The sequence below is a fragment of the Bidens hawaiensis genome, unplaced genomic scaffold, assembly GCF_021521415.1.
Source record: "Bidens hawaiensis isolate Kalapana, Puna unplaced genomic scaffold, B.hawaiensis_p1.1 tig00005770_1, whole genome shotgun sequence".
In the NCBI taxonomy this organism is placed as follows: domain Eukaryota; kingdom Viridiplantae; phylum Streptophyta; class Magnoliopsida; order Asterales; family Asteraceae; genus Bidens; species Bidens hawaiensis.
Window position 1 is genome coordinate 1 of NW_027491378.1, and position 24,426 is coordinate 24,426.

General features: G+C 36.5%; 4 protein-coding genes and 1 pseudogene across 5 annotated transcripts; 2 read left to right on the plus strand and 3 right to left on the minus strand.

The window, feature by feature from the left end:
- Window positions 1-291: 291 nt before the first annotated feature.
- Window positions 292-1,127, plus strand: LOC143630557 (BRCA1-associated RING domain protein 1-like). The gene is made up of 3 exons (XM_077099543.1): window positions 292-613; window positions 686-786; window positions 884-1,127. The coding sequence occupies exons 1-3, from the start codon at window positions 524-526 to the stop codon at window positions 1,092-1,094; spliced, it is 402 nt and encodes a 133-aa protein (XP_076955658.1). The 5' UTR covers window positions 292-523; the 3' UTR covers window positions 1,095-1,127.
- A 47-nt stretch (window positions 1,128-1,174) lies between these two features.
- On the plus strand, window positions 1,175-2,478 carry LOC143630585 (BRCA1-associated RING domain protein 1-like). Its single transcript, XM_077099561.1, has 5 exons — window positions 1,175-1,206; window positions 1,322-1,412; window positions 1,502-1,667; window positions 1,921-2,039; window positions 2,119-2,478. The coding sequence occupies exons 1-5, from the start codon at window positions 1,175-1,177 to the stop codon at window positions 2,476-2,478; spliced, it is 768 nt and encodes a 255-aa protein (XP_076955676.1).
- Window positions 2,479-2,795: 317 nt separating this feature from the next.
- Window positions 2,796-4,132, minus strand: LOC143630586 (cyclin-B1-2-like). Its single transcript, XM_077099562.1, has 4 exons — window positions 3,998-4,132; window positions 3,827-3,927; window positions 3,035-3,132; window positions 2,796-2,960 (listed from the first exon to the last, which is right to left on the minus strand). Exons 1-4 carry the CDS (start codon window positions 4,130-4,132, stop codon window positions 2,860-2,862), a joined length of 435 nt encoding a protein of 144 aa, XP_076955677.1. The 3' UTR covers window positions 2,796-2,859.
- A 1,085-nt stretch (window positions 4,133-5,217) lies between these two features.
- Window positions 5,218-9,544, minus strand: LOC143630587 (alpha-mannosidase 2-like; annotated as a pseudogene). The gene is made up of 5 exons (XR_013153201.1): window positions 9,539-9,544; window positions 8,852-9,157; window positions 8,512-8,661; window positions 8,282-8,314; window positions 5,218-8,063 (listed from the first exon to the last, which is right to left on the minus strand). The product of XR_013153201.1 is annotated as an alpha-mannosidase 2-like (transcript).
- Window positions 9,545-12,001: 2,457 nt separating this feature from the next.
- LOC143630599 (paired amphipathic helix protein Sin3-like 2) lies at window positions 12,002-22,716 on the minus strand. The gene is made up of 22 exons (XM_077099572.1): window positions 22,632-22,716; window positions 21,044-21,271; window positions 20,784-20,967; window positions 20,593-20,691; window positions 20,347-20,517; window positions 20,006-20,270; window positions 19,648-19,784; window positions 19,476-19,551; window positions 19,365-19,394; window positions 19,096-19,280; window positions 18,845-18,999; window positions 18,629-18,756; window positions 18,280-18,534; window positions 17,627-18,186; window positions 17,055-17,534; window positions 16,858-16,958; window positions 16,636-16,774; window positions 16,332-16,488; window positions 16,086-16,242; window positions 15,846-15,957; window positions 12,482-12,619; window positions 12,002-12,405 (listed from the first exon to the last, which is right to left on the minus strand). The coding sequence occupies exons 1-22, from the start codon at window positions 22,703-22,705 to the stop codon at window positions 12,385-12,387; spliced, it is 3,852 nt and encodes a 1,283-aa protein (XP_076955687.1). The 5' UTR covers window positions 22,706-22,716; the 3' UTR covers window positions 12,002-12,384.
- Between the last annotated feature and the right edge of the window lie 1,710 nt (window positions 22,717-24,426).

A 24,426-nucleotide genomic window follows, 5' to 3' on the forward strand; every position in this document is an offset into this window, starting at 1 on the left:
TTTCGGTTATCGGTGGCCTACTAATGCTATATTGTTAATACTGTTCAAGAGAATATCGTCTTTGCTATTCGGATTCATGCTAGATACATGCACTCTATGTTTCTAAAGTATACTATTCATGTCTATATATCGTTTTTGGAGTCGGGGGTCTCCGTGGATGCAACCTCTCTATTCTCTGGGATAGAGGTATGGTTTGTCTACCTCTCACCCTCGCCAGACCTTACCAATAGCTTTGTTATGCGGTGGGGTTTTATTAGCTATGGTTGTCTGTTGTTTTCTTCTTTTTTTTTCCTGCAAGTCATGAACTTGATTTGAAATATTTCATGTATATGCTCTTTTGCTTGGATAATTTATTTTTGTTTTATTATTTTGTGTGCTTTTCATAATATTTCAACAAACCTGAAAAAATTTCCAGAATTCAGTTAAATATTTATCAAAGAGACAAGATGCTCCTGGTGTTAAAAGTCGAGCCATTGATCGAAAAAGGCAAAAGAAAACAATTGAAGAACTAAATGATGCAAATATGGAAATAAATGCTCCTCCTGGTGGGAAATCATCTGTTGTTTTGGATCAGGCTCCTTGCGCCTTTTGCCATTCTTCTAAGCAGTCAGAGGTGAGGTTTAAAACCAAACTTTCTTGTATTTCTTAAATCTCAGATTGTGTTTGTTTTATCAATTTTCTGTAGGGAACCGGATCATTCAAGGCCTATGCTCAAGGGAAAGAAGTAACTGGAAATGTGGATAACTTCTCTAAAGTCATACATGTTCATTTAAAATGTTTAGCCTGGTATGCTTTTAACTTTTGTCAGAGAACACATGTATGGATTACTGTAAAACTCTTTGGTGTGGGAACACTAGAAGTGATGATATTTTTATATTTACAGGACTCCTAGGATATATTTTGAGGATGATTTGATCCAAAACCTAGAATCAGAAATTTTAAGGGCAAACAAGCTAAAATGCAGTAGGTGTGGTAAAAAGGGAGCTGGTCTTGGCTGCAGTATGAAAGCATGTCAAAAGACTTACCATGTGCCTTGTGCATATGATATCCCTGATTGCAGATGGGATGTAAGCAGCTTTTTATGCACATTTTAAGATTCTGCTGTTCTAATTATATTCATCATGTTTTAATTTTGTACCATTTTAGGATGGTTTTTTAATACTGTGTCCAAATCATGCACATCACAAGTTTCCAAGTGAACAGAATGCAGAATCTGAGAAAAAAGACACTCAAAAAAGGCGTCATATGTAAATTTTATTTTATATATTATTTATATGAGCTCTTCTGAGCTTTGAATAATTTTATTTGTTGGTTTTTGTAGAATATCTAAACATCTGAATCTAAGCTCACCATTGTCGAATCTTGGGAAGGATTTGGTGTTTTGTGGTTCAGGTCTTTCTGCAGGTGACAAGGTCGGTTATGTTTGAGTTTATTTATACGTATGAGTTATGTTCATCAATGTTTTCAGGTATCTTTTCTAATAATTAACATTAAATTGCAGTTTACTCTTGTAAATTTTGCAAGTAGCAGCGGGGCAATAGTGTTCAAAAACTGGAGAGATAATGTCACTCATGTGATTGCTGGCACAGATTCAAATGGTGCATGCACACGAACACTAAATGTGTTAATGGCTATTTTGCATGGGAGATGGATTCTTACAACAGAATGTAAGGTTTCTGTCTAATGGGCTGTTTGGCAACCTTGTGTTGGCTTGAGAGGCCTAACCGATTAATAGGTAGCCTCTGAAACGGTCAGCATGTTTCTAAAACCTACCCATTAAGAGGCTCCATGAACCATTAGGAGGTGTCTTTTTAAGTGAACTAAACAGTAAACACACTCTACCTCTGACCGATTCAGAGGCTACCAAACAGCACCTAGCCTAATTAGCCCTAGATGTTATTGAAAACATGTTGTTTTCAGGGGTAAAAGCTTGTGTGGAAGCCGGACATCTTGTGAAAGAAGAACCATACGAAGTTGCTCTTGATAACCATGGGTCTCGTGGTGGCCCTAAAGCAGGGAGGCTAAGAGTTCAAAATAAAGTAAGATTAATAATAATTTAGTGGATAATTACTTAATTAGTTTATTATGTTTAGAGCTCCTGATGTGATGCAAGTGCAGGCCCCAAAACTTTTCAACAACTTGAATTTTTACTTTATTGAGGAATATGCACAAGCTTATAAAGCTGATCTTGTGAACTTGGTTACAACCGGTGGAGGCACAATTACTGAGACCAAGGATCAATTATTATCATCAAGAAGTAATGATGCTGATACAAAAGTAAATCTGAAGCAAGTTACCTTGGTTGTTTACAATGCTGACTTTTCATATAATTCTGAGTTTGAGGATGAAAGTTCCATTGAAGCTTCAAGATTAGAAGCAGCAGAGGACGTGGCTCAAGAATTCGGGTGTCGGGTTGTTCCACATATTTGGATTTTGGAGTCAATTGCTTGTGGTTTACTGGTTTACAACCTGCTATAATCTGTACCAAGGCCCTAACTATATGTAAGCCCTGAGGTGTTAAAATACCTAACTGCTGCAAGTTACTAGCAAGTGTACGGGTTTTGGTTTATATTCAGTGTTGCATATCAAATTCCTTGGGTTTATTATGTTACATAAAGTTTGGGTCAGGTACTTAATAAAAACAAAATTGACACAGCATAATCTGGTTTTTATTGGTTTTTGGTTTCTCACATACATGAGTAGAACTGGTTGTTACTTTGTTATAACTTGTAATAGGAAAACTTCTTCCACATTAACTGTTGGAAGTAGTTGGTCACGAATAGCAGATAAAAACATGTTCAACATACAACTAAAAATGGTTCATTATCCAAATAAAATCACAAATGTCTGCAACATTGATCACATGAAACTAGGATGAACAGGTCCTTTTGAGAGCCCAACACGAACCTCCATTCCATGATGCAAGTCGGGGGCGCGCATTGTTTCAGTGTCATGGACGCCTAAAACAATCATCAACACAAATTAATACCGATAAAAGACTAATGTAAACTTGAAAATAATTTGACTTTCATACCTTGAAGGTAATCTTCAACACCAAAATCTTCCAAAGCTCCCGTCAATGACTCAAATCCAAGCATCGAAGACGGTATCAGCCCTGGAGGCCTTTGAAATCTGAAAGCTCAAATGTTAGAAAGATTGATATCTCTCACAAGGAAATCAAATCATCCACAAAAACAAAATGGAGAACCGTTGGATCAATTACATAGTCTAAATTAACAGCGTTTAACTAGTCAAATCCTTCAATTTTGAAGAAACGACTAACATAAATGCTGAATCTTTCTTCACATCTTGTGAGTTAATCTAGAGGGACTTACTAAAAGCCCAAGTAAACTGTGCCAAGATAGCCCCCCCCGATGGGTTGTCCGTTCAGGAATTCAAATCTTCTATTTCACCCAACAAATTGTTCGCCAAAGCAAATCGCGTCTTGGTGGGGAAGATTTCCACCCCTCAATAAGGAAAATTCCGTTGGGGGGGGGGGGGGTGGAAACCTTCTCCATGTTTCACCTAGGTGACCAGTTCGTCGGGTGAAAACAAAGGCCTGAGTTCCTGGATAGGCAATCCATCTTGGGCTTATCTTGGAACAATTTACTTGGGCAACTACGCATGCTACCATAAGTTCAAATAAACTACTTCTCGAATTCATTACATTAATGCACTTGATTAACAATTTAGCAAAACCCTAGGCTTCTACATTAATTTTGAAATAATGAAAATGCATCAGCTATCAAGAGCATAATTAGGTGAAACTAACTGTTACTGGTATCGAAAAACAAAATCTAAATAATAAACAAATAAAAGAAAATACCTAGAAAGAATTTTTCGATCAAATTCCTGCTTCAAAGGAAAGGCGGATCCGTAAGTGCTGGCAAGTATTTTCCTCTTCATCTGTTCTTCTCTCACAACCGCCTGAACCAACACAAATATTATTATTAACCATAATAAGATATATTATTATTATTATTGAAATATTAGGTACCGATTGAAAGGCGGATTCGAGGGGATGAGATCCGACGATGTCACTCTTGACGCCTTGGAGACCAAACCGAAGCGCATCGTTCTTCAGGCCTCCGATCTCGTGTTCGATTGTTGTCTTTGATGCCGATGCTTCCATTCTTATTCTTATGCTGCTGTTCCGGTGCTCTGTAATCTAAATACACCCAAAGAAAACTTTGGAAGCAAGACAACTCATGTCTATAAATATATTGGGCCTTTCATATGGGCCTAAACGCCTGATACCCAACGGCCCACCTAGGTGAACAAGTGTACACATGTAGATGTTTTATATAAATGAAAAAATATATAAAAGTTAAATGTAAATATATAAATATTAGTAAATAAATAGTAAACGTGCCGAGCCCGAACCAAGCTCGAGTTTTAGAAATGAAGATCGAAACAAGTCAGGTTCGAGCTTGAACTCTGTGTAAGCTAAACGGGCTGAGCTTGGCTTGTTACATATGGATATAGATTGTTCAAAATAAATTGCATGTGATAATTCTTCGCCTGTACTAATTTCTTGCATATATTGCTCTAAGCCCAGTTTGAATAATGTACATTCCCTTTATAGTTATACCCTAATTTATAGACGATGTGACCAATAAAGTATCTATTCCAAGTAAAGAATCATGCAAGTTTTACTAAAAGTTATGTTTAGTTTTCTATTAAAGAGATCCAAAAACGAGTTGATCTGGCCAATCAGCCCATCCGTGGTTGCTTGGTTTATCGTTTTCATAAAAAAAAAAGGTTAGTTAACTGTTCGGCCCAAAAAGTTGATCTGCCCATCTCCGTGTGGTGCGACTGGTGGTAGGCGATTATAGATTCTAATTCCTGATTGTGTTGCCAACACAACACACCGCCTCGCGATACACAATATCCTTTTACAAACCTTCAATTCCAAAATCAATTGTTTTATCAAACTCCAATTGCTTGAAAAAAATTCATGAAAGAAACGCACCCTTTGATAACAAACAATTGGCAAAACTGCTACAAAACTACAAAAGTAATCTACTTGCATCCGTAAACCAGAAGATCATCTAACCTTCCAATTGATTATCATTCGGTATGGTATCATTTGAAGTGTACAAAACACAACATTCATAATTTTCTGTAATACATAAAACAAAATCAACTAGATAACAAAAGGCAAAACTGTCTATCAGTCTATTATCATACCTATCATTTCTCAAGCTACAATCCTTCCAATAAACTAACCATGACTCGGAACGTTTAACCTCGTCACCAAAAAGGATATGCTTACCTATATCATTCGAGCCGGGCCAGTTGGCCCTCATTTTGACAGCTATCATCAAGGCCAAATGAACTTAACTGGGATTAACGGGCCGTAAATCAAACTTATAAGCATGCAATTCCATAGGCGACAAAACAAGCCGTCCTTGAGAAACAACTGCAGCTTGGTCACTATACCCAAGCATCTCTGTATCATCATGCAAAAGATTTAAAGAGGTAGCTTTTGTCGCCTCTGAAACATGTTCGACAGATTCAAATTCTCATTATCTATCCTTAAACAATCCGATTTCCCTTTCCGACAGTAAGATGAATCCCAATGTCTCCTCTGCAAAATCAAAACCGTCCTCGGTTCTACAACATTCTGCTGCGTGTATTTTAATGGTCTCGGGACCTTTAAACTCACAACATGCAACTCACATGGCAATGGAGCTGTTAAGGGTGAGAAAGATCTGGGGGGCGGTTGAACCGATATTTCTTGTGATTTTTTAGCTATGAACGCATGCAACGGGTGATTCAAGTGGGCCCCGACACGATGGGAGAAAAGAGACGGGCTTAAGGGACCAGCATGTGAAACCGAGTCAACAACCGAAGATATGTTGGATTCTAATGTGATGTGGAAAACTACATTCATTGGATGGTTGTCCAACACTCCTTGGCCGAGCCCGCGCCCATCGTCGCGTGACAGACGTCGATCAAGCATGATCTCGAACCACCCGTTTTTCGGGCTAGCCACATCCAACGATTGCCTTGTGTGTACTGAAAAACGTGTTCCTTTAGATTCTTGCATAAATGCAAGTGATGGCATCGGGTAGTAATTTCCCTGAATCGGGATTTTATCATATGTTTCTCTACGGCTCGTCTGAAACCCGTTCAAATCCGAATAAAATATCCTCTTATTATCAATATCCATTTTATACCTAACAACCAATTCCTTGTCATTAAACTCATGCCCAATAAGCTCCACATGATACTCGTTTTCAATCAAAAACTCCTGAACCAACCCTTCACAGATGTAAACACGGGTACTGTGAAGAACGGGCGATTTGGCCCCACACGTTTTTGGGATCGAAAAAACTTCTTGCACAAGAAAACCCTCAGAAACCACAATGTCACTACCGGTTTCAGTAATTGGTGTGGCGTCACCACTAGGTTTAAAAAGGTAGGCCCCACTCTCGGGACTCGTGTACATAGCCAGCTCTATGTCAATAACATTCAAGGACCCGCTTTTGGTTTCGGTTACTTTCTGTAACAACCCGGTTTTGGAATCAAAAGTAAGCGATAGATACCGGTTTCTAATCTGAACTGAATCGTCTTCAAGTTTTGAGCAACTATACGGGGCAAAACACGAATTTTTACCGGTTGATGAAACTTTTAACTTTGCGGGTTTGGCTTTTTCACATCCTACAAAACCGTTAGCAATGTAATACGTCTGTAACCCCATAGCAGGAACCGAGGCTTTAAAAAACACCCGATGCCTTCCAGTAAACATCTTCATCTTATTATGTTGCAATTCTGGAGATATTTGACTTTTAACACAAGTTCAATTCGAGTCAAGAACAGTTACATCGGGTTCTCAACAATAAACATCACAATTTCGTTTCGTGTTTGCTCAAGCGAATTAAAAACCACCAACGATTGCACGGTTCCTTGATTAGCACTAATTGGTTGGTGCACCGGTTGCGCATCGTATCGGGACCGAACCTGAGCCGACGCAAACAGTGATGGGTTCTGATCATTCTTATCATGATGGATACCGAGCAATACTTCAATAGCTTTAGACATAAATATTTGAAGATCTTGTAAGGAAGTGTGCATACGCATCCCGTAGTCTTGAACCACGTGATCTTTAGAGGTCCCGGTTACACCATCATGGTGCTGAAACAGAGCCAGGTTCCTTCTTGCAGCAGTTAACTTATGGGTGAAACCAGCTGGTAACTTTTCACACTGGGCCCGTTGGCAGAACCCGAGTAAAAACACCATTGTTCAGTAGCCCGCAGAGTGTGCTCGAGTACACGGTCAACCGATTTGAAAAACGGGCGTGAAACATAATACCCGCTCCAGTAATCTTGCTGTCTATCTGCATAAGTAAAGAAATCTCCCGATAAAGACGGAAACCCAGGAACTTGTACTGACCCGATTTCACCAGGACGTGAATAGTTTATCTTTTCCGCTTCTTCTCTCATGGTCCGAAAGTAATCTTCTAAAGTTCCAAACTTTGCCTCGGTGTTCAATTCAGGAGTTGAATTTATATAATCGAATAACATTTGATAATTCCTAAACTGAGCTTCTGCTTCTTCAATGCTGATGTAACGGAAATCGTCTCCAAGTGGGACCAGAAGCGTGTTGGTCCGGTAAAGGGTTGACTTTTTCTTGTACTGGTCAAGAAGTTTAATGGCCCGTTCCTTAACATTTTCTTGAGTTGTTTCTTCAGGATGTTGTCCCCATGGGCAACGCTCATACATAAAACCGTACATTCTTGCAAAGTCAAACTGGCAACATACCGCGGGCTCAGGCCCACAAGTATGTGGAATATCATAAGAGTAAAATGGCATCATATGTACAAAGATATCGGTTGTTTCATAAGTATCCCAACTTTGTCTCCATATATATTCCAAATTTTTATGTAAAGCTAATTCTTTCTTTAACTCGTAATGAGTTCTCTGTATAAGCATGTTTTCGAATCCCATACGTTTAAGAAGATATGCCATGGTGGACGAATAACCAAGCGGGTCTATTGCCCATGAGTTTTTTGGGATCACACCAATTGTTTCATTTAACCACATGTTTCCCTCCATCACCTGAAGTAAAAAAAACCAAATATGAACTCAAAGCTTCATGAAAATACAAAATCGTAAAACTCATCTATGAAAAGATTATCACATGAAAAATGATTTGTGGATTATTCAGTTGTTAAACTAGACTAATTTTAAGCTACAGAAAAGGAGTCATTTGTATCATATAAGATGCTTCAAACAGCTAAACAAACTAGCTGGTACAAATCAGAACGAGTAAATACCTGTTCAATGATAGCAAAATAATGTGAATTGGCCTGCAAAAGACATTAAAAAAGTATAGTTAATATATATTTTTGTTTATCTTTAGGTCATGAATGATTTTAGTCAATATCGTGATCCATTGCTATTTCCTTGTAGAATAACAAAACAACGTGTGCTGATTCTTAATTTAACGCGAACAAAACAAACGAAAGCAAGAACCAAAAACCAATACAGAATCAAAGATAATTACCTCATCATTCATCACCCAACCACCTCCGACAATTTCCAACTGCCCATTCTGCAATAACTTAATCAAAGCTTCCTTTTTTGCATCGGGCGCATCCCTCCACCACCTCTCCAAATACGACATCTCTTCCCAAATAAACTTCCTCCTTTCATCCTAAATGTATCATAATAATTTCATAACAAACCAATCAATTCAAGCAACCAAACGCAATACGTGTTTAATACCATTTGCATTATTTAATACTTTTGAGGCCGTGGAGCTAACTAGTCAAGCCAACAGATCATGCATAGCATAGTAATGTTATTATTAATAATATGAAATAGAAATGAGCCAATAGGCACACCTTGGAAAGGGTATCAACAATGGTGTCCAGAATATGCCTGGACTGGCGATCATAATACTCCTCAACAGTAAGCTTCCACCCGGGATCATTATGCGAATGCGGCACCACAAACACCTTCAATTTCTCCTTATTCCACTCGTCTCCTGCGTACGAAACCCTCCACCCCTGCGTCCACGGCCCACCGTCCACATCCGTGAACTCAATCCCATCGTACAAACCCTTGGTCGTCAGATCAACACTGGCAGCTGGTTCCAACAACAAATTAGACCGGTTGGCCGATGCAATTCCGGTCCTCCGATGAACCGGCTTCCGGTTCGGGATGACGGGTGGATGGGGTTAGGGATGCCGTAGAGGTAGAAGATGAGTCCGATGAAGAAGAGGTTGGTCAGGGCCGGACGTTTGCGGGGTTTGCGAATAAGGACGTTAGAAGTGGAGAAGGCCATGGGATCGGAGATGGTGGTGACTCAGTCGGGTGGGTGGGTGTGTGTTTTGAGTCAGTCAAGACACGAGTATTTGTGCGTCGTCGTCTGTTGTGTGGTTGCTTATTATTATTATTATTATTATAAACTCAATTTATAATTTTTATTAAAAATACTTCAGCTGGACTTGTTCTTCTTTTTAAGTTTTAAGTTTTAACACACTTGTGTAAATTAAACCGGTTTGGATTATGGCGGGATTCTGAATTACCTGCATACTAACGTTTCGGAGTTCATTACGCCAAACCCCTTTAAAGCACAAATCTACATTTCTCCTACTTGCCCCTTTTTGTTGGCTCTTTCTTTGGGTTGTTGTGTAAGGTGTGAATAACGTCCACCGGAACGCCCATGCATTTTATTGTTAACTTGATGAATTAATTTGCTTTCCTATTGTAACAGGTCGCCCCATCTATCCTCCTAAGGAGAAGTTTGATTTCCAACCCCGGTTTAAACAGGAGGAGTGCTCACACCTCATAACAAGAAAAAGGAAAGGAATCATTTCCTTTCTTTCTTTTTTTTTTCTTTTCATTTTCACTTCTTTCATCTTTTTCTTCCCTTTTCGGCTTTTCTTTTCATCCAATTTGAAAAGAAAACAAACTCACCCATTTTTTACTACATATTTTCCGTATTTTTTATTGCCTTTCTTTTATTTTTCTTTCCTTTAATGAAACTTGGGAACACACGTTTCATTATTTCGTTTCCTTTATTTCCTTTAATAAAAACTCGACAACTCAACACTCCTTTCTTTCTTTTCATTTCCTTTAATGAGACTCGGAAACATGCTAGAAAGGAAAGAAAAGGAAAGCATTTACTTCCAATTCTTTCAAAATTAAATATCTTTTTTCCTTTTTTTCTTTAAGTAGAACTTAAGAACATATTTTCTTCCTTTTTTTTCTCATAAAAAAAACTCTACACGACCCACTATTTCTTTATCTCCCTTTCCTTTCTTTCTTTCATAGTTGAACTCGGAATGAAGATAGGGAATGGATTGTGAATGCTCCATCGATATGTAGACCATTGTTTTACTAATCGTACGGAGACCATCCAAACATGTTAACATATAATAGGTATTGATACAAATCTGTATTATTATATGTTAGACGCATTTAAATAAATAAAAATTAAAAAAACAAACACAAGAAGGTAAGAGAGAACACAGGAAATGTATTTGTATTTGTACTTGTACTTGTACGTATATGTACGGGCTCAAAATCATGTTTTGTACGCTTGCAAGTTGCATAAATTGTATCTTTTAGGATACATGAGTTATAGCCTATAATAAATTGAATGTAAACCAGGCTGTAAATACATGAGCTTTAGTTTTGAGTTTAAATTTAGCATGTAATTTAGAACAGACGTGACACGTAGTGGTAATTTTGGCATGCAAAATGTGTGGCACGTAGTTTATGAACATATGTATTAGTAGTCCGTGTTACATGATTTGAGTGGGTCATAATGCTCTTTTTAACAAAGCACATCTCTCTTCTAAGTATAATAAAATTCTTACAGTAATGGGATGTTTGGTAAACCTCAAAATGGAATCATAAAGAGGCTACATGTCTACCTATGAATCGGTCAGAGGTAAAGTGTGTTAGGTTGGACCTTTAAATGGTTCATGTAGTTTTTTAATGAAAGTTTCAGAAGCACGTTGAATCATTCAGATGTACCTCATCGATCAGAACTCTTTATGATTCAACACTAGATTGTTAAACAACCACTAAGGCAACAATCCTACGATCCTATGTAGTTAAAAGCGCCAAAGGCATGCATCCAGGGGAGAGACAAAACTGCCTTGAGTGCAACAAAGTCCAAAGACGCACCGAATCAGTAAAAAGCTAATAAACCAGCCAAAGTAGTTTCAAATTGTATTGACTCTGAACCAGTCAAGAACCAACTACAATGGCATCGACCGTAGATACGTGTCTCGTGTATGCACCTTTTAAGCCAATTAGCAATACTGAAGCCACACCCCATACCCTAACTATCCAAATTTCCGAAATCAGGTAAAACAATCTTTGGCTTAGTTTAACTAATTAAAATATCATTTAGGAATTCTTTGGTTGCGCAACAAACGCCATTAATATGCGAGTCTGCAATTCATAGTGACAACAATCTATTTCGGACCAAATTGATTCTGATTCAGTCTTTCCAAGGCGCAAACTATTCAGGTTTACAGAGGTACTAGTTGAAAGGAAATCCATACACAAACTACCCCTCATAGATGCACAGCAATATTCATTTATTTATTTAAAATATGGATGAGTTCAATTAAAGATAAACATAGCATTTGCCCCGAAATCATGACAAACAATATCTGTAAGAACGTAACTCAACGTTTGATGAACTGCTCAGCAGAGTATTCTTTGTTTTATCAAGATAAACCAAGCAAATGAGTACACGTCTCATTCGTTTATATTCCTGAGCATTCATTTAAAGCAAACTACTACATTTCTTTAACAAACAAGCGGAATAAGTTCATTTGTGTTCATCTACCTTTGTTCAGTTACATACAAACGAATAGACACAGACAAAGCCCTGTATGAGTTTTGCCTAAAGCCCTATCTAGATCAAAACTTTAGCCCGTCACCAAAACGATTAAAAATCCGTCGTAAAAAGACCAAAAAACATATGTTTTCTTTTCTGAGTAAACAGATTTAGCATATATAAAAAAAAAAGTTATTGCCATTAAATGCCAGAGCACCATTAATGTAAGCAGCATCTACAGTTGGAAGTAAGGTCTGTCTATACAAAGCCCACAACACCCTTTTTTCGAGAAGTGAGAGCTTCCTAATTCACAGACAACAAAAACCCTTCTTCCAACTTTGAAACAACATAACTCTGACATTAAAAATTCATCGGCTAGCCACAAAACATAAAAAAAGAAAAATAAATAGAAAAAAAAGGATCACAAAAGGCTAGTTTGTGTCGCAGCACAACAAAAACAAAAGCAATTAGATGAGCAAAAACCTCAGCTGTAACATGAAGCCTATTTACAAAACTGATGCTTCATATACCATTGTTTGTATTGTATCAACTTCACAAGCCACTTGTTCCTAGTTAACTTATGCCACCAAGATTCTACAAAAAAACAACCAATAATATGTTTAATTCTTGGTGTCTTGTTATTTTAGATATTTGAGCATATTAAACATACCTTCGGGTTCACAGACGCTTCTAAGAATTTGTGAAACCGTTGAACTTTTGCTTGCCGAAATGATGACTTTTTGCATACGGAGACCTTTTTTCCTTTTCTTCTCTTGAAGAAATCCTCTGTATCAAGGACGTAGGAGATCTGTAACCACTCAACTGATTAGAATGCAGTTAAGATAATAATACATGGAACAATTATTTCATGAGGATGCATTTCATCAAGCAAACAAAGCAAGTTCAAACAGAAGATTATAATCCGCTTGGCGAATAAAAGTATGGAATTTATAACATATGATTATGCACAATTAACTGTATATTTCTTACTCTCTTTGCAAATCAATCGTGTGATAATGGTAATTTATAACTTAAATGATGGTGTTGCAATAACTCAGTAACAGGAAAAGACAACACCGTACTCGTAGAGAACTGCAGTCGGTTTTAATAGTTAGGATTTAGTAGGGAACCGCGGTCGGTTTTAGTAGTGGGCCTAGGCCCATTTAGCTTCTATCAAATAAATTTGACTTGCTTCTAAAGCTGAGAAATAACCAGTTATTTTCAATAAATTTTCTTTAAAAAACCAAAAACAGATCACCCTGACATTCATGAAAGAAACCTATCTCATTTAAGAGGAAATTATAACTATCAAAATAAACTGAACTTATGACTAGATTTAGTTAGCAATTCATGCAATTAGTAGTGTTTCATAGCTGAATTCAAAAATTAACTACCAGTCCCACTGTAATATTTGGTCTCTCGCACCACCAATATTGCCCATTTTGTCCACAAGGTCACCCATCCTAATACTACTCCCACTTCAGCAAGCTTAACAGTGGAGTTCTCTCAATAATCTCTCATCCATAACCAATTAACCATTGTGCCCGCCCAAAACGCCTAGGTGATATACGGATATTAGGGGGGCGGGCATTCCTAATGAGCTCATCATCTATCTTGTCCACAACCGATGTGGGATTTGCCTAGGGTGTTGCAACCACACTCCCACTATTTGTCCCTATATATGTTCACCGCTGTTCAAAAATGGCGTGCAGGTACCATTGTCTAAAAAACTAGGCCCTACTGGTCAAGTTGGACTTCCACGAAACGTCACCTGCTAAACCTATAAAGCACCAAATATTTCCACATTGTTCTTCTACCACTATTCTTATATGTGATCATTCTTGGTTTCCTAAATTTCAAGACTGTTATGTTGTATGAGGACTTGATAAAGTATTTATGATATCATTATACAAAATATCTTTTATGGTATTATAACCTCAAGAGTAAATTTATCTTACATCAAATGTTTCTTTGTTTCTTACCTATTTTGGGTCGACAATCGATTAGGTATCACAAATTGTGATTCATAAGATATGGCTGTTCCTTCTTTAGTGCCAATTGATTGCTTCTTTGTTTTGTTTTTTTTTGTTTTCTTTCTAATTTGAAGAACGATTTGATTTTACAAATATCGTCATTCATAAGATAAGAAGGATTCTTCTATATCTTCCATTAATTAACAAGATTGCATAGCTTAGCATGGAAGTCGATTAAAATCAAGACATAGAATGCAAGAGTTAGATAACTACTAAAATTGAAACAAAGGTGTAAATGTGTAATCATGACCAGCCTAGTATAGCACTAAACCTATATTGAATTCAAGGAAGTTGGATTTCATAGTTAGATATAGACACTTATCAATAAGAAGTAACACTACATTAATCGTTGAATCAACATAAAACTATAAGGTCCTGTTCGTTTCAAGGATTTGGAAGGAATTCTAAGGAATGGAATTTTAAATCCCATGAATTGATATGTTCGTTTCATTAAATGAAAGAATCGGAATGGAAACTAAATCCCATCAAATCCCACATTTCATAGGATTTAAAATCCCGCCTATTTTATAAGGATTGTCATGGAAAATAAAGGATTGTTTTATTAACCCTAATCAGTCTAGGGGTGGCAAATGGTTGGGTTGGGTCGAAACGGGTCATGGGTCGGAACAGGTTAGGGTCAGAATAACTAAAAAAAGGGTTGTTTTGGTTCGGTCGGAAGGGGTAGGGTCAAAAGGTTCAGGTCAAAACAGGTTTCAAGTCGGTTTTTTTTTTGAAGAACAAGAGCAACGAAGGAAACGTTTTAGTTTTTTTACATTTTTCGTTTTCGATTTTGAGTTATGATTTTTTTATTAATTTTTTTGAATTTTTTTAGGGGTTTTTTATTAAAAACCCCTAAAAAAATTCAAAAAAATTAATAAAAAAATCATAACTCAAAATATAAATCGAAAACGAAAAATGTAAAAAAACTATAAAAAACCCCTAAAAAAATTCAAAAAAATTAATAAAAAAATCATAACTCAAAATATAAATCGAAAACAAAAAATGTAAAAAAACTAAAACGTTTCCTTCGTTGCCCTCGTTCTTAAAAAAAAAACCGAGAATGAAGAAGATTCCAATTCCAATACATATTAACCAACCAAACTGCCTCTCTATCCCTATGGGATAGAGGTAAGGCTGTCTACATCTTACCCTCCTCAGACCCTACCATAGCATTGCTATTGGTGGGATATACTGAGTACGATGATGATGATGATGATGATGATTAACCAACCAAACACATGAAAGGGATTCTCAAACATTCCATTCCATTCCAATTCCAATTCCAATTCCAATTCCAATTCCAATTCCAAATCCTTTAAAAAAGTCCGTGAAACAAATGGGCCCTAAAAGTAAATCCGAAACCAACATAATCCATGTTGAGATCAAACAAAGATAGTGAACCAAAGGGTTGTGACCATGTGGCGTGTGCAACATTGAACATTCATACAGCTAGGCGGGTATAACTTTAAAACGAGAAGCGAATTTATAAGCCCATAAACACTAATTCATAACAAGGTCGACCAGGGTCTGTCTTTAGGTAAAAAAATAAAGGTATTTTCCTATTTTGTGAAGATTTGCACATAATTGTTCTCTATCTGGTGAATCTTCTAGAAAATTTAAAAGAAATATACAATATCTCCAAAGATTCTATTATAATTTTAACAGGCAAGACACCGTGAAACAGCAATGAATGAAAATCCGGTTTTCAAAGCGTCAAAGAAACGCGTTGCAAAGTTTCTTGAAAGAATGACAGGGTTCATGAAGAAGGAAAAAAAGTAAAGTAGAGAAATCCACTTCATCAAATAATAGTTTTAAGCCCACGCATGAGATAAAAATCTCTTATTGGTGTTTCCATAATATAAATCATTACTTTGAGTAGTAACAACATATAGATAGACGATATATTTAAGGAAAAGGGTGAAAACAAGGAAACAGAGTATTTACATTTATGAGCTGCAAGACATCTTACACAAGCAACGGAAAAAAAAAACTAGCGAGTACCTTTGATGAGCTGCAGGACATCTTATACTCCAACCCATTGACCTCATGAATGCCTTCCATAGCAGCTGACATGGCAGAAGATTCATCCATGCCCAAGTATTGGCTTTTATTTCTACACATGAATAGAATATTGATGTAACTAGAAAACAAATTAATGTTTAAATCCTGACAAAACTGAAAATGGTCAGTTAGAAGTGTTAAACCATGTTCCATGATAAAAAGTTTACTTGTCTTTTATACCTCTGCAACATAATGCCAGATTCCTTTATTCCAGGCACAACAGAAAGAAAATCATTGTGCAGATAAGCTGCAAAATTAGGATCCACAGAAACTGCAACTTCAGTCTTTTCACTCCCATCATCCATTAGCTGGATAGTTAAACAAGATGGGGAGATGACTGCAAAACATAGAAAATAATAAACTAAAAACCCATTCATTTCAAATAAGGAAAAGAATTAACTGAAGACAAAGCAAGAAAAAGAAAGCTTACACACTGAAATCTGAATTTGTTTTCATCATGAAGGATATTATGTACATTCTCATAGTATACAGAATCAGCAAACTTCTCCGACTTTCGAGATTTTTCATACTCGTATAGTTGAAGTAGCTTGCTGTCCACCTCATCTCCTGCCATGTTTTGAAGCTGCATTTATAAAAGAGTTAATCAGAACCTTTCCCCAATAGATGGAAGAAATTTCATAAATCCTCAAAACTTACAAAATAGCATACACACATGTGCATACATAAATACATAGTGAGCACGCGCGCGCATATACATATGGGTGCATACCTGTTTCACAAGCTTATAAATTAGCTTATCCAAAGTAAATAGCACATAAGATTGATTTCCAAGAATGGTCCGACAATCATCTTCAAATTTAGCATTATCAGCAGATCCATCAAGTAGATTATACAAAGCACTCATAAATCTGCATAGTACAACAATAATATAGTGAGGAAAAATACTTGTTATAAAATTCTGAGTAATATATATATAGTGAAACTGAATTACCTGGAATATAAATCAGGTGGAGAAGTGTCCTTAGCAGCTCTCCACTTCGTTTCGCCAGATGCCGAATTAGTTCTAGCAAATAATAGTCTTTCATATAATACCTGACAAACATAAAACAGTATTTTTTAAAATATATAATAATACCATGAATTTAGAAATAAAACAGACTGAAAAAAAAAAGAGAAATGTGTTCTTACTTGATGAAGCCTAAAAAGCACATAAAAGGATTCGTTTCCATAGAATACGCAACAATCTTTTTTGCCACCGTCATGTAATGGAGAAGCCACGCGTTTTGCAAGTGGTTTTGCAGTAAGCAACAAATGATCTGAAGATAGCGATGAGGTGGCATCTCCACCACCAAAGTTTGCACCTTCTACACCCTCAGCCTCACCTTCACTTTCTGCCTTATCATCATGGTCTCCATCTTCTTCTTCGTGTTCTTCTCTTGACATATCATCAGCAGCAGACTCACTTCCTGACACATCATCACCACCTTCTGGAACATTTCCACTATCCTCATCATCAGCATCTGGGTAAATCTCTACATTATGCTTTGCTTTCGCATGTGATCCGTTATTATCTCCATACACACCATAATCAACATCATTGTCATCACCATTTGGTGATAACTCTCCCTCTTCTTTCTCAAATTTAGCAAAACTTTCATTTGCCACATGCTGTAAAACAGATAAGATGTATAAGATATTCAGATACGAGAGAATTGGAAAAGTGAAACGAGTGACAAAAGAAATTAAAAATAAAGTAAAACCTGTGATGACGGAACTTCATTTTTGTTTGACTTCACTTCAAGACCATCCTTATGAACATTATTTGGTTTAGAAAGAATGGTATCATTTACAACACCTGTGTTCTTAGATCCATCTTCTTTAGGCAAAGTACCACCATTTACCACCTTGCTTAAATCTACTCTTTTTGGTGAAATACTATCATCTCCTTGTTTAACAGTCAAGTTGCCATTATCGCTGACCGGACTTCCATCAATCCCACCTTCATTTTTGGTGGGACCACGTGTAGATGTCTCAACATCTTCAATGTTATCAGAATTATTGGGCCGAGAAGGTACACCAAGAAATGACTCCAAGAATGTAGTCCAAAGTTCCATCACGTTGTTTAGTTGTTCATCTGTTGCGCAAATCTCTTCACATGAAAATTTAATAACTTTAAATAAGTGTTCATGAATATCCTTGTCAGCAAACTCAAACTCAAGATTCGGCACAACAGAGTGTCGGTTTCCAGCAGCAATACTAAGGAGCACCTCATCATCCTTCTGATTCTTTTCTTTTATTTCTTTGATTTCTGCCACTAAGCCTAAACATACAGAAAGCAAAAAAAAAAGGATTTTAATAAGGAAAAAAAAAACCCACCAATCTTACAATAAGTAAATGCCAAACGTTCACTTACATTTCATGCTCAAATTCTTCGAATCTTGTTGCTTGAAATAGAAACTCCGGTGATCAAGTGATTTGTAATGATTCTTTGCATAAACATCAGCCCAAACCTTGTTAAAATCTGATCTACATTTTGACCATTCCTCCTGTTTCTGTTTTAGGCGAACTAATATTATAGGCAACGACATGGACGGGTTTTTGCGCAGTGTGTCCATCACTTCAAGACCATGATCGCCATATAAACGTTCAATGCATCGTAAATTCAAAGCTACAAGTATTGATAACCAGAAAAAAACAATATGAGAGCAAAAATACGTAACTGAACTGCAAGTATTCATAATAAAGATAAACAATTTAATTACCAGTGAAATGGTCTTCCATACGAATGGGGCCATCTGAACTAATAGAGCAGTTGTTAATGCTGTTTAGTAGTTCCTCCGCATGTTTAATAGTTGAACTCACAGACTCTAACAGCATGTCTAGCTCAAACCTAGAAAAACATGATTAAAAAATGCAGTTATTAGATTTAAGTCTATATGTGTTTCTTGATATTTAAGACTGTTAATATAATAAACAACCTGTCATCTTCACATCTAAAAAGGCTCTCTTCATACTGGTTTCTGCGCATATGCTTGAATGAATAATTCTCACTACCAGAAGTCACAGACACCCAAAGATCATTCAGCACTTGAGTACCAAGGTCTGATCTTTGACTTACTGATGGAATTGGGTACTACAGATGACAATATACCAAAAATATAAAGTGTCAAAACATTAAAGCAAGTTACTTTATAACAGTAAAAAAGGTCAAAGGACGTAATTGACTTACATCATCAGGAAGAAGTCTATAACTTGGAGTGCATCTTTGACAATCAGAGAGGTCAAGTTCTTGTATAGATTTCCCCCAATACTTCTCTTTGAACCTGTCCTTCTCTTTATTAGCTTCAATGTCCCGCCTACTTTCACGTTCTTTCTCTTCTGCTCTTGTAGACTTAGAAACATTCCATAAAGATTCTGCAATGAAGAAAATGTGAAAAAGCGAATTTAAATTGCATTACTTGGCAAAAAATAGAAAGCATAAGAAGTAGCGGCGCATACTTTTATCCATAACTCCAGCTAGGAACCCATCTGCAAACGGTATACATTAGTGAGAATGAAAATGAGTTCTCAAAAGAGAAAAAGTATAACAAAGAATAACCAAAAAGCCACCTATATTTTCGCAACGTTCTAAAAATGCATTGAACCCTTCCATAAGATCTGTGTGTTTCCCAAGTAAATCAGCTACCTGAAAAAATAAAATAAAAAAAATATATATCAGCTTTACATTGGCTAATCTAAAAAACAAAACAAGAAAAAAGTTAGCGCATGCTACTTAGCTTACCAAGCTCTGTAATTCCTTCCTTGTGATTATTTCTGTGCTGTATATATGAAGGCATTTCAAAAATGCTTGATAATCTTCTGAACTACTTAGCCTACTCTTCACATTCTCACAGAAAGTAAATTCATGGCTGTGCAGACCTATAAAGTACAAAAATGACATAACATCAGATAACTTTAAAGATAAAAATTGAATTCAATATGACTAAGTTGAGTACTTGAGTGTAAGCAACTTCCATAAAAACTCAAGAACCAAAATAACAGTATTGATAAATTTCAGGGTCACTCAGAAACATGCAACAACTCATAGAAAGAAAGCATATTTACGGGATCAGCAGCTGAAAAGACAAGGTTTTACTCACTTTTGATAGCATCTTTATCATCATACGTGGCTGAACCTGAATGTACTCCAAAATCTTCAACTTTACGTGCAGATTTTCGCTTTTCAAGACGATCCCTGTTGCTATCAAGATCAAGATCTTTATAATCCTGATCATTACTTCTCCTATCCTTTTCAGCACGCTTCCTGTGCTCCTTGTGAAGTTTCATCATTGTTTTATCGTCCATATCAGAACCATCAACGCCCAGGTCCCGTTCAGCATTTATCCTGTCTCTCTTGCCTCGTTGCTAATACAAAAGGATAATTAATCCATTTGAATAATAAAAGAAAAGCAAAATAAAGGTTAATAATTAGCCAAAATACCTTATCATGCTGGCCCGGTCTAGTGGAGACCACCATTGAACTCCGTTCATCATATCGCTGATATGATTGACGTAATGAAGCACAGTGTGCAGACGCAGCAGCCGAAGCATCTGGCAGAAATCTTGTGAAGTCATCAAGAAGATCGGGATGATCAACAAAAAGTGAAGCAACCTGAAGCAGTGAAATCAAATGTAACGTTATATAATATAATCAAAAACATTTTTATATATTTTTACAAATATTCACCTCGCTGTAAACTTCAGTAATACCCTTGTGTTCCTTTCTGTACATGTTCAAGATGTCCAAAAATGATTTGTAAACTTGATCATCGTTTTGAAAGCGTTTCTGCAACCAAAAAAGGTAGAACAATTATATTCATTTATATCAAAAGTTTAAAAATAATGTTGTTCTATCACCAGATAAGAAAATCAGGTCACCTTTATTTTGTTTACAAAACGTATAGCCTCATCAAACTCCACAGTTCTCTTTGGTGGAGCCTCGTCATCCTCAATGACAGTTATTTCATAACCCTTGGGCAAAAAAGTATTAAACCCAAAAATTAAATTATTGTGACCTTTAAACAACTCTTTCACCCTTGCTATAACACCAGCAGTATCAATTCTGCATCAGAAGTGTTCTCAATTAGGTCAAACTAAAGTCGATATAGCAGCAATCATTCCAACATAATATTAATTACCTTTGAGCTTTAAAATCTTTCATCACATCAAGAAACATGTCATATTTCTCTCGCTGGTCTTGAAACATGTTTTTGACCTCCTTCAAATAACTCAAAGCGTCATTGGTTGTCAGTGTCTGTGCACTGCTACCACCACTGACGCCACCACCACCAACTCCCCCGGCTACACCCGCCCCTGCCCTGCCTGCTGCTTCACCACCTCCTCCCAGGGCTTGCGGTTGGCCATATCTTCAATTTAAAGAACAAAAGTAAAACATTTAATAGTTCAATTTGATAAACGTGTTATAAATTATAAACTGCATATCCAATTGAGCAATATGGTGATTTAAATGTGTTCTAGAATCATTTTAATAGTGGGCCCTTGTGTAATTTCCCGGAGTTTGTTTCAAGTCAAGTGATATTTTACGCCATGCATATTTAGGGTTTTAATTCTCCTTTCCTAATAAGATCTGGTCAAGCTACCCGTTGGAAGCATAAATTAAAACAAATGATCTTTTCAATATATTTTTGCCTATTCCATCTAACCCTAAAAGGCAGCAAAAAAATACCTACTTGGTTTGCAAAGTTTACAATAACAATCTTTACCAGCAGATAATAATAACAGCGGCCGTGCTTTTGACCACAAATTCAATTAAATCGCGCAATTCATTTCACAAAAGCAAAAACACATAACGTCACCATCCATCAATTTCAAAACTAAACCCTAAAAAATTTCAATCAAATTCCACGTCACAAGTAACAATAATTATAAATACAAAAATAATTCCTTGTAACACAAACAAATAAAAAATAAAATAAAATAAAAACTAACCCTACCTCAAATCAACATACATCAACACATAACCAGAGCACAAAATTAAAAATACAAAAATAATAGAACAATTAATCATATTTTCCTGACATCATAAAACAATTTCAAAACTAAACCCTAATAAGTTTCAATCAGATTCAGTATCACAAGCAATTATTAGAAAATACAAAAATAAGTCTTTGAAACATAAAAAATAAACTCTACCTCAAATCGACATACATAAACACATACTTAGAGCACATAATTAAAAATATAAAAATAATGTAGCAATTTATTATATTTTCCTGACATCATATAACAATTTCAAAACTAAACCCTAATTAGTTTTAATCAGATTCACCACCACAAGCAATAATAACCATAAACACAAAAACAATGCCTTGCAACACAAACAAACAAATAAACAAAAAACCCTAGCTCAAATCAACACATATAAACACATAATTAGAGCACAAAATCAAAAATAACAAAAAAAAAAACAAATCTATATTTTCCTAACATCATATGTCAATTTCAAAACTAAACCCTAATTAATGTCAATCAGATTCAACACCACAAGCAATAATATATATATATATAATAATAGTAATAATAATAAAACAATTAATTATATTTTTCCTAACATCACATAGCAATTTCAAAACTAAACCCTAATTAATTAAAAACAAGTAATATAATAATTACAAATATCAAATAAAAATAATTCCTTGAAAGAGAAAGAAATAAAAAAGCTCAAATCAACAGACAATCAAAGCACATAATGAGGCAATAACTTACGACTCCCCTCGGGAAGAAGCAAATGGGCGCTTGAATTGAGAATTAGCAAACGCATCGTCTCGTAATCGTTTCATCCCTGCATACAACAACTTTGACGTCAATCAATTTGATGCAAATAATAATAATAAATGAGGCGAACCTGAACAGGGGGAATTGATGCAGATCTAAACGCGCAGCAGCAGAATGACTGACTTCGGATCGAAGATTGATTATTATTATTATTAGTCGTTGTTGAGCATAAATTAAGCGGTAGAAACAGAACAAAGAAAGAATAGAGGTGAAGAAATAATAATATTATTATTATTTGTATTGAGCGAGTGATGATGATAATAAGGACTATCGGTTTTTATTGGTGTATTTCATTTTTGCCGGCACTGGTCTCAGCTATCACTTTAACTGCCAACGGTCCCAACTTTCACACATGTGTCTGCCACCAGTCCACGACTAACCGAGTACTAACTCCGTTATGTTTTAGATGACATGTCCATCCTACGTGTTAAAAAACCTTGACGTGGCTGCCCGCGTGTATATTAATAACAAAAAACCCTTCTCCTCCTTGAATATATAATAATATCAGCAGATGACAATCGATCGATATCTCCAATCGATCGGGAACCCAATCGATCAAGAACAACCCAATCAATCGTCTACCGCTCACGCTCCGGCGGCTTACTCGACGTCCAAGACGACATCGAAGCGTTAAAAGCCTTCGACGGATCCTACTGGAAGTCTTTATTCGATTCACGCATCGGCAAGACCACTTGGCCATACGGGTCGGGTGTCTGGTCCAAAAAAGAATGGGTCTTGCCCGAGATCGATTCCGACGATATCGTATCGGCTTTCGAAGGTAATTCGAATATGTTCTGGGTCGAAAGGTTTGGGAAACAGCATTTGGGTATGAATGATTTGTGGGTTAAGCATTGCGGGATTAGTCACACAGGTAGTTTTAAGGATTTGGGTATGACTGTGTTAGTTAGTCAGGTTAATCGTTTGCGTAAAATGAACCGGCCCGTTGTCGGGGTGGGCTGCGCGTCGACCGGGGACACGTCGGCCGCGTTGTCGGCCTACTGCTCGTCCGCAGGTATTCCGAGTATTGTTTTCTTGCCTGCGAACAAGATTTCCATGGCGCAGTTGGTTCAGCCGATTGCGAATGGGGCGTTTGTGTTGAGTCTTGATACGGATTTCGATGGGTGTATGCAGTTGGTTAGGGAGGTTAAATAAATCGATCGATTGAAGATATCGATTTGGGGATTTGTATTAAATTGTCATCTGCTGATATTATTATATATTCAAGGAGGAGAAGGGTTTTTTGTTATTAATATACACGCAGGCAGCCACGTCAAGGTTTTTTAACACGTAGGATGGACACGTCATCTAAAACATAACGGATTTAGTACTCGGTTAGTCGTGGACTGGTGGCAGACACATGTGTGAAAGTTGGGAACGTTGGCAGTTAAAGTGATAGTTGAGACCAGCGCCGGCAAAAATGAAATACTTGGGACCAATAAAAACCAATAGTCCTTTTTCATAACATAATTTTGTTCTAAAAGTAATTTTGTTAATTACGAAACCCTAATTAGAGCTCTGCAATTTCAACCGATTGATGATTCTATAACCTCCAACACATCAATTCGATTGATTAAATCATCAACTTTTTAATTGATTTGAAGATTCTTGATATTCAACGACGTTCGATTTGGATTCTGGTTTTGATTTTTGAGATTTCGTAGTTGAGCTATGATTAAGGTTCTAAAATTGGATGAATTAGATCACAAAGTTCAATAAGAAAGAAACT

What these genes read in the sequence shown, in the direction of transcription:
- LOC143630557 (XM_077099543.1), top strand. Translation starts at nt 524, where the DNA reads ATGGAAATAAATGCTCCTCCTGGTGGGAAATCATCTGTTGTTTTGGAT. An exon ending in ATTCTTCTAAGCAGTCAGAG is followed by an intron (nt 614 to 685) that starts GTGAGGTTTAAA and finishes AATTTTCTGTAG; the next exon opens with GGAACCGGATCATTCAAGGC. An exon ending in CATTTAAAATGTTTAGCCTG is followed by an intron (nt 787 to 883) that starts GTATGCTTTTAA and finishes TTATATTTACAG; the next exon opens with GACTCCTAGGATATATTTTG.
- LOC143630585 (XM_077099561.1), top strand. Translation starts at nt 1,175, where the DNA reads ATGCACATCACAAGTTTCCAAGTGAACAGAAT. An exon ending in ATGGATTCTTACAACAGAAT is followed by an intron (nt 1,668 to 1,920) that starts GTAAGGTTTCTG and finishes TGTTGTTTTCAG; the next exon opens with GGGTAAAAGCTTGTGTGGAA. An exon ending in GGCTAAGAGTTCAAAATAAA is followed by an intron (nt 2,040 to 2,118) that starts GTAAGATTAATA and finishes ATGCAAGTGCAG; the next exon opens with GCCCCAAAACTTTTCAACAA.
- LOC143630586 (XM_077099562.1), bottom strand. Translation starts at nt 4,132, where the DNA reads ATGGAAGCATCGGCATCAAAGACAACAATCGAACACGAGATCGGAGGC. An exon ending in TCGAATCCGCCTTTCAATCG is followed by an intron (nt 3,928 to 3,997) that starts GTACCTAATATT and finishes GTGTTGGTTCAG; the next exon opens with GCGGTTGTGAGAGAAGAACA. An exon ending in GATCGAAAAATTCTTTCTAG is followed by an intron (nt 3,133 to 3,826) that starts GTATTTTCTTTT and finishes TTGAGCTTTCAG; the next exon opens with ATTTCAAAGGCCTCCAGGGC.
- LOC143630599 (XM_077099572.1), bottom strand. Translation starts at nt 22,705, where the DNA reads ATGAAACGATTACGAGACGATGCGTTTGCTAATTCTCAATTCAAGCGC. An exon ending in GCTTCTTCCCGAGGGGAGTC is followed by an intron (nt 21,272 to 22,631) that starts GTAAGTTATTGC and finishes TTTAAATTGAAG; the next exon opens with ATATGGCCAACCGCAAGCCC. An exon ending in TTACTGAAGTTTACAGCGAG is followed by an intron (nt 20,518 to 20,592) that starts GTGAATATTTGT and finishes TCACTGCTTCAG; the next exon opens with GTTGCTTCACTTTTTGTTGA.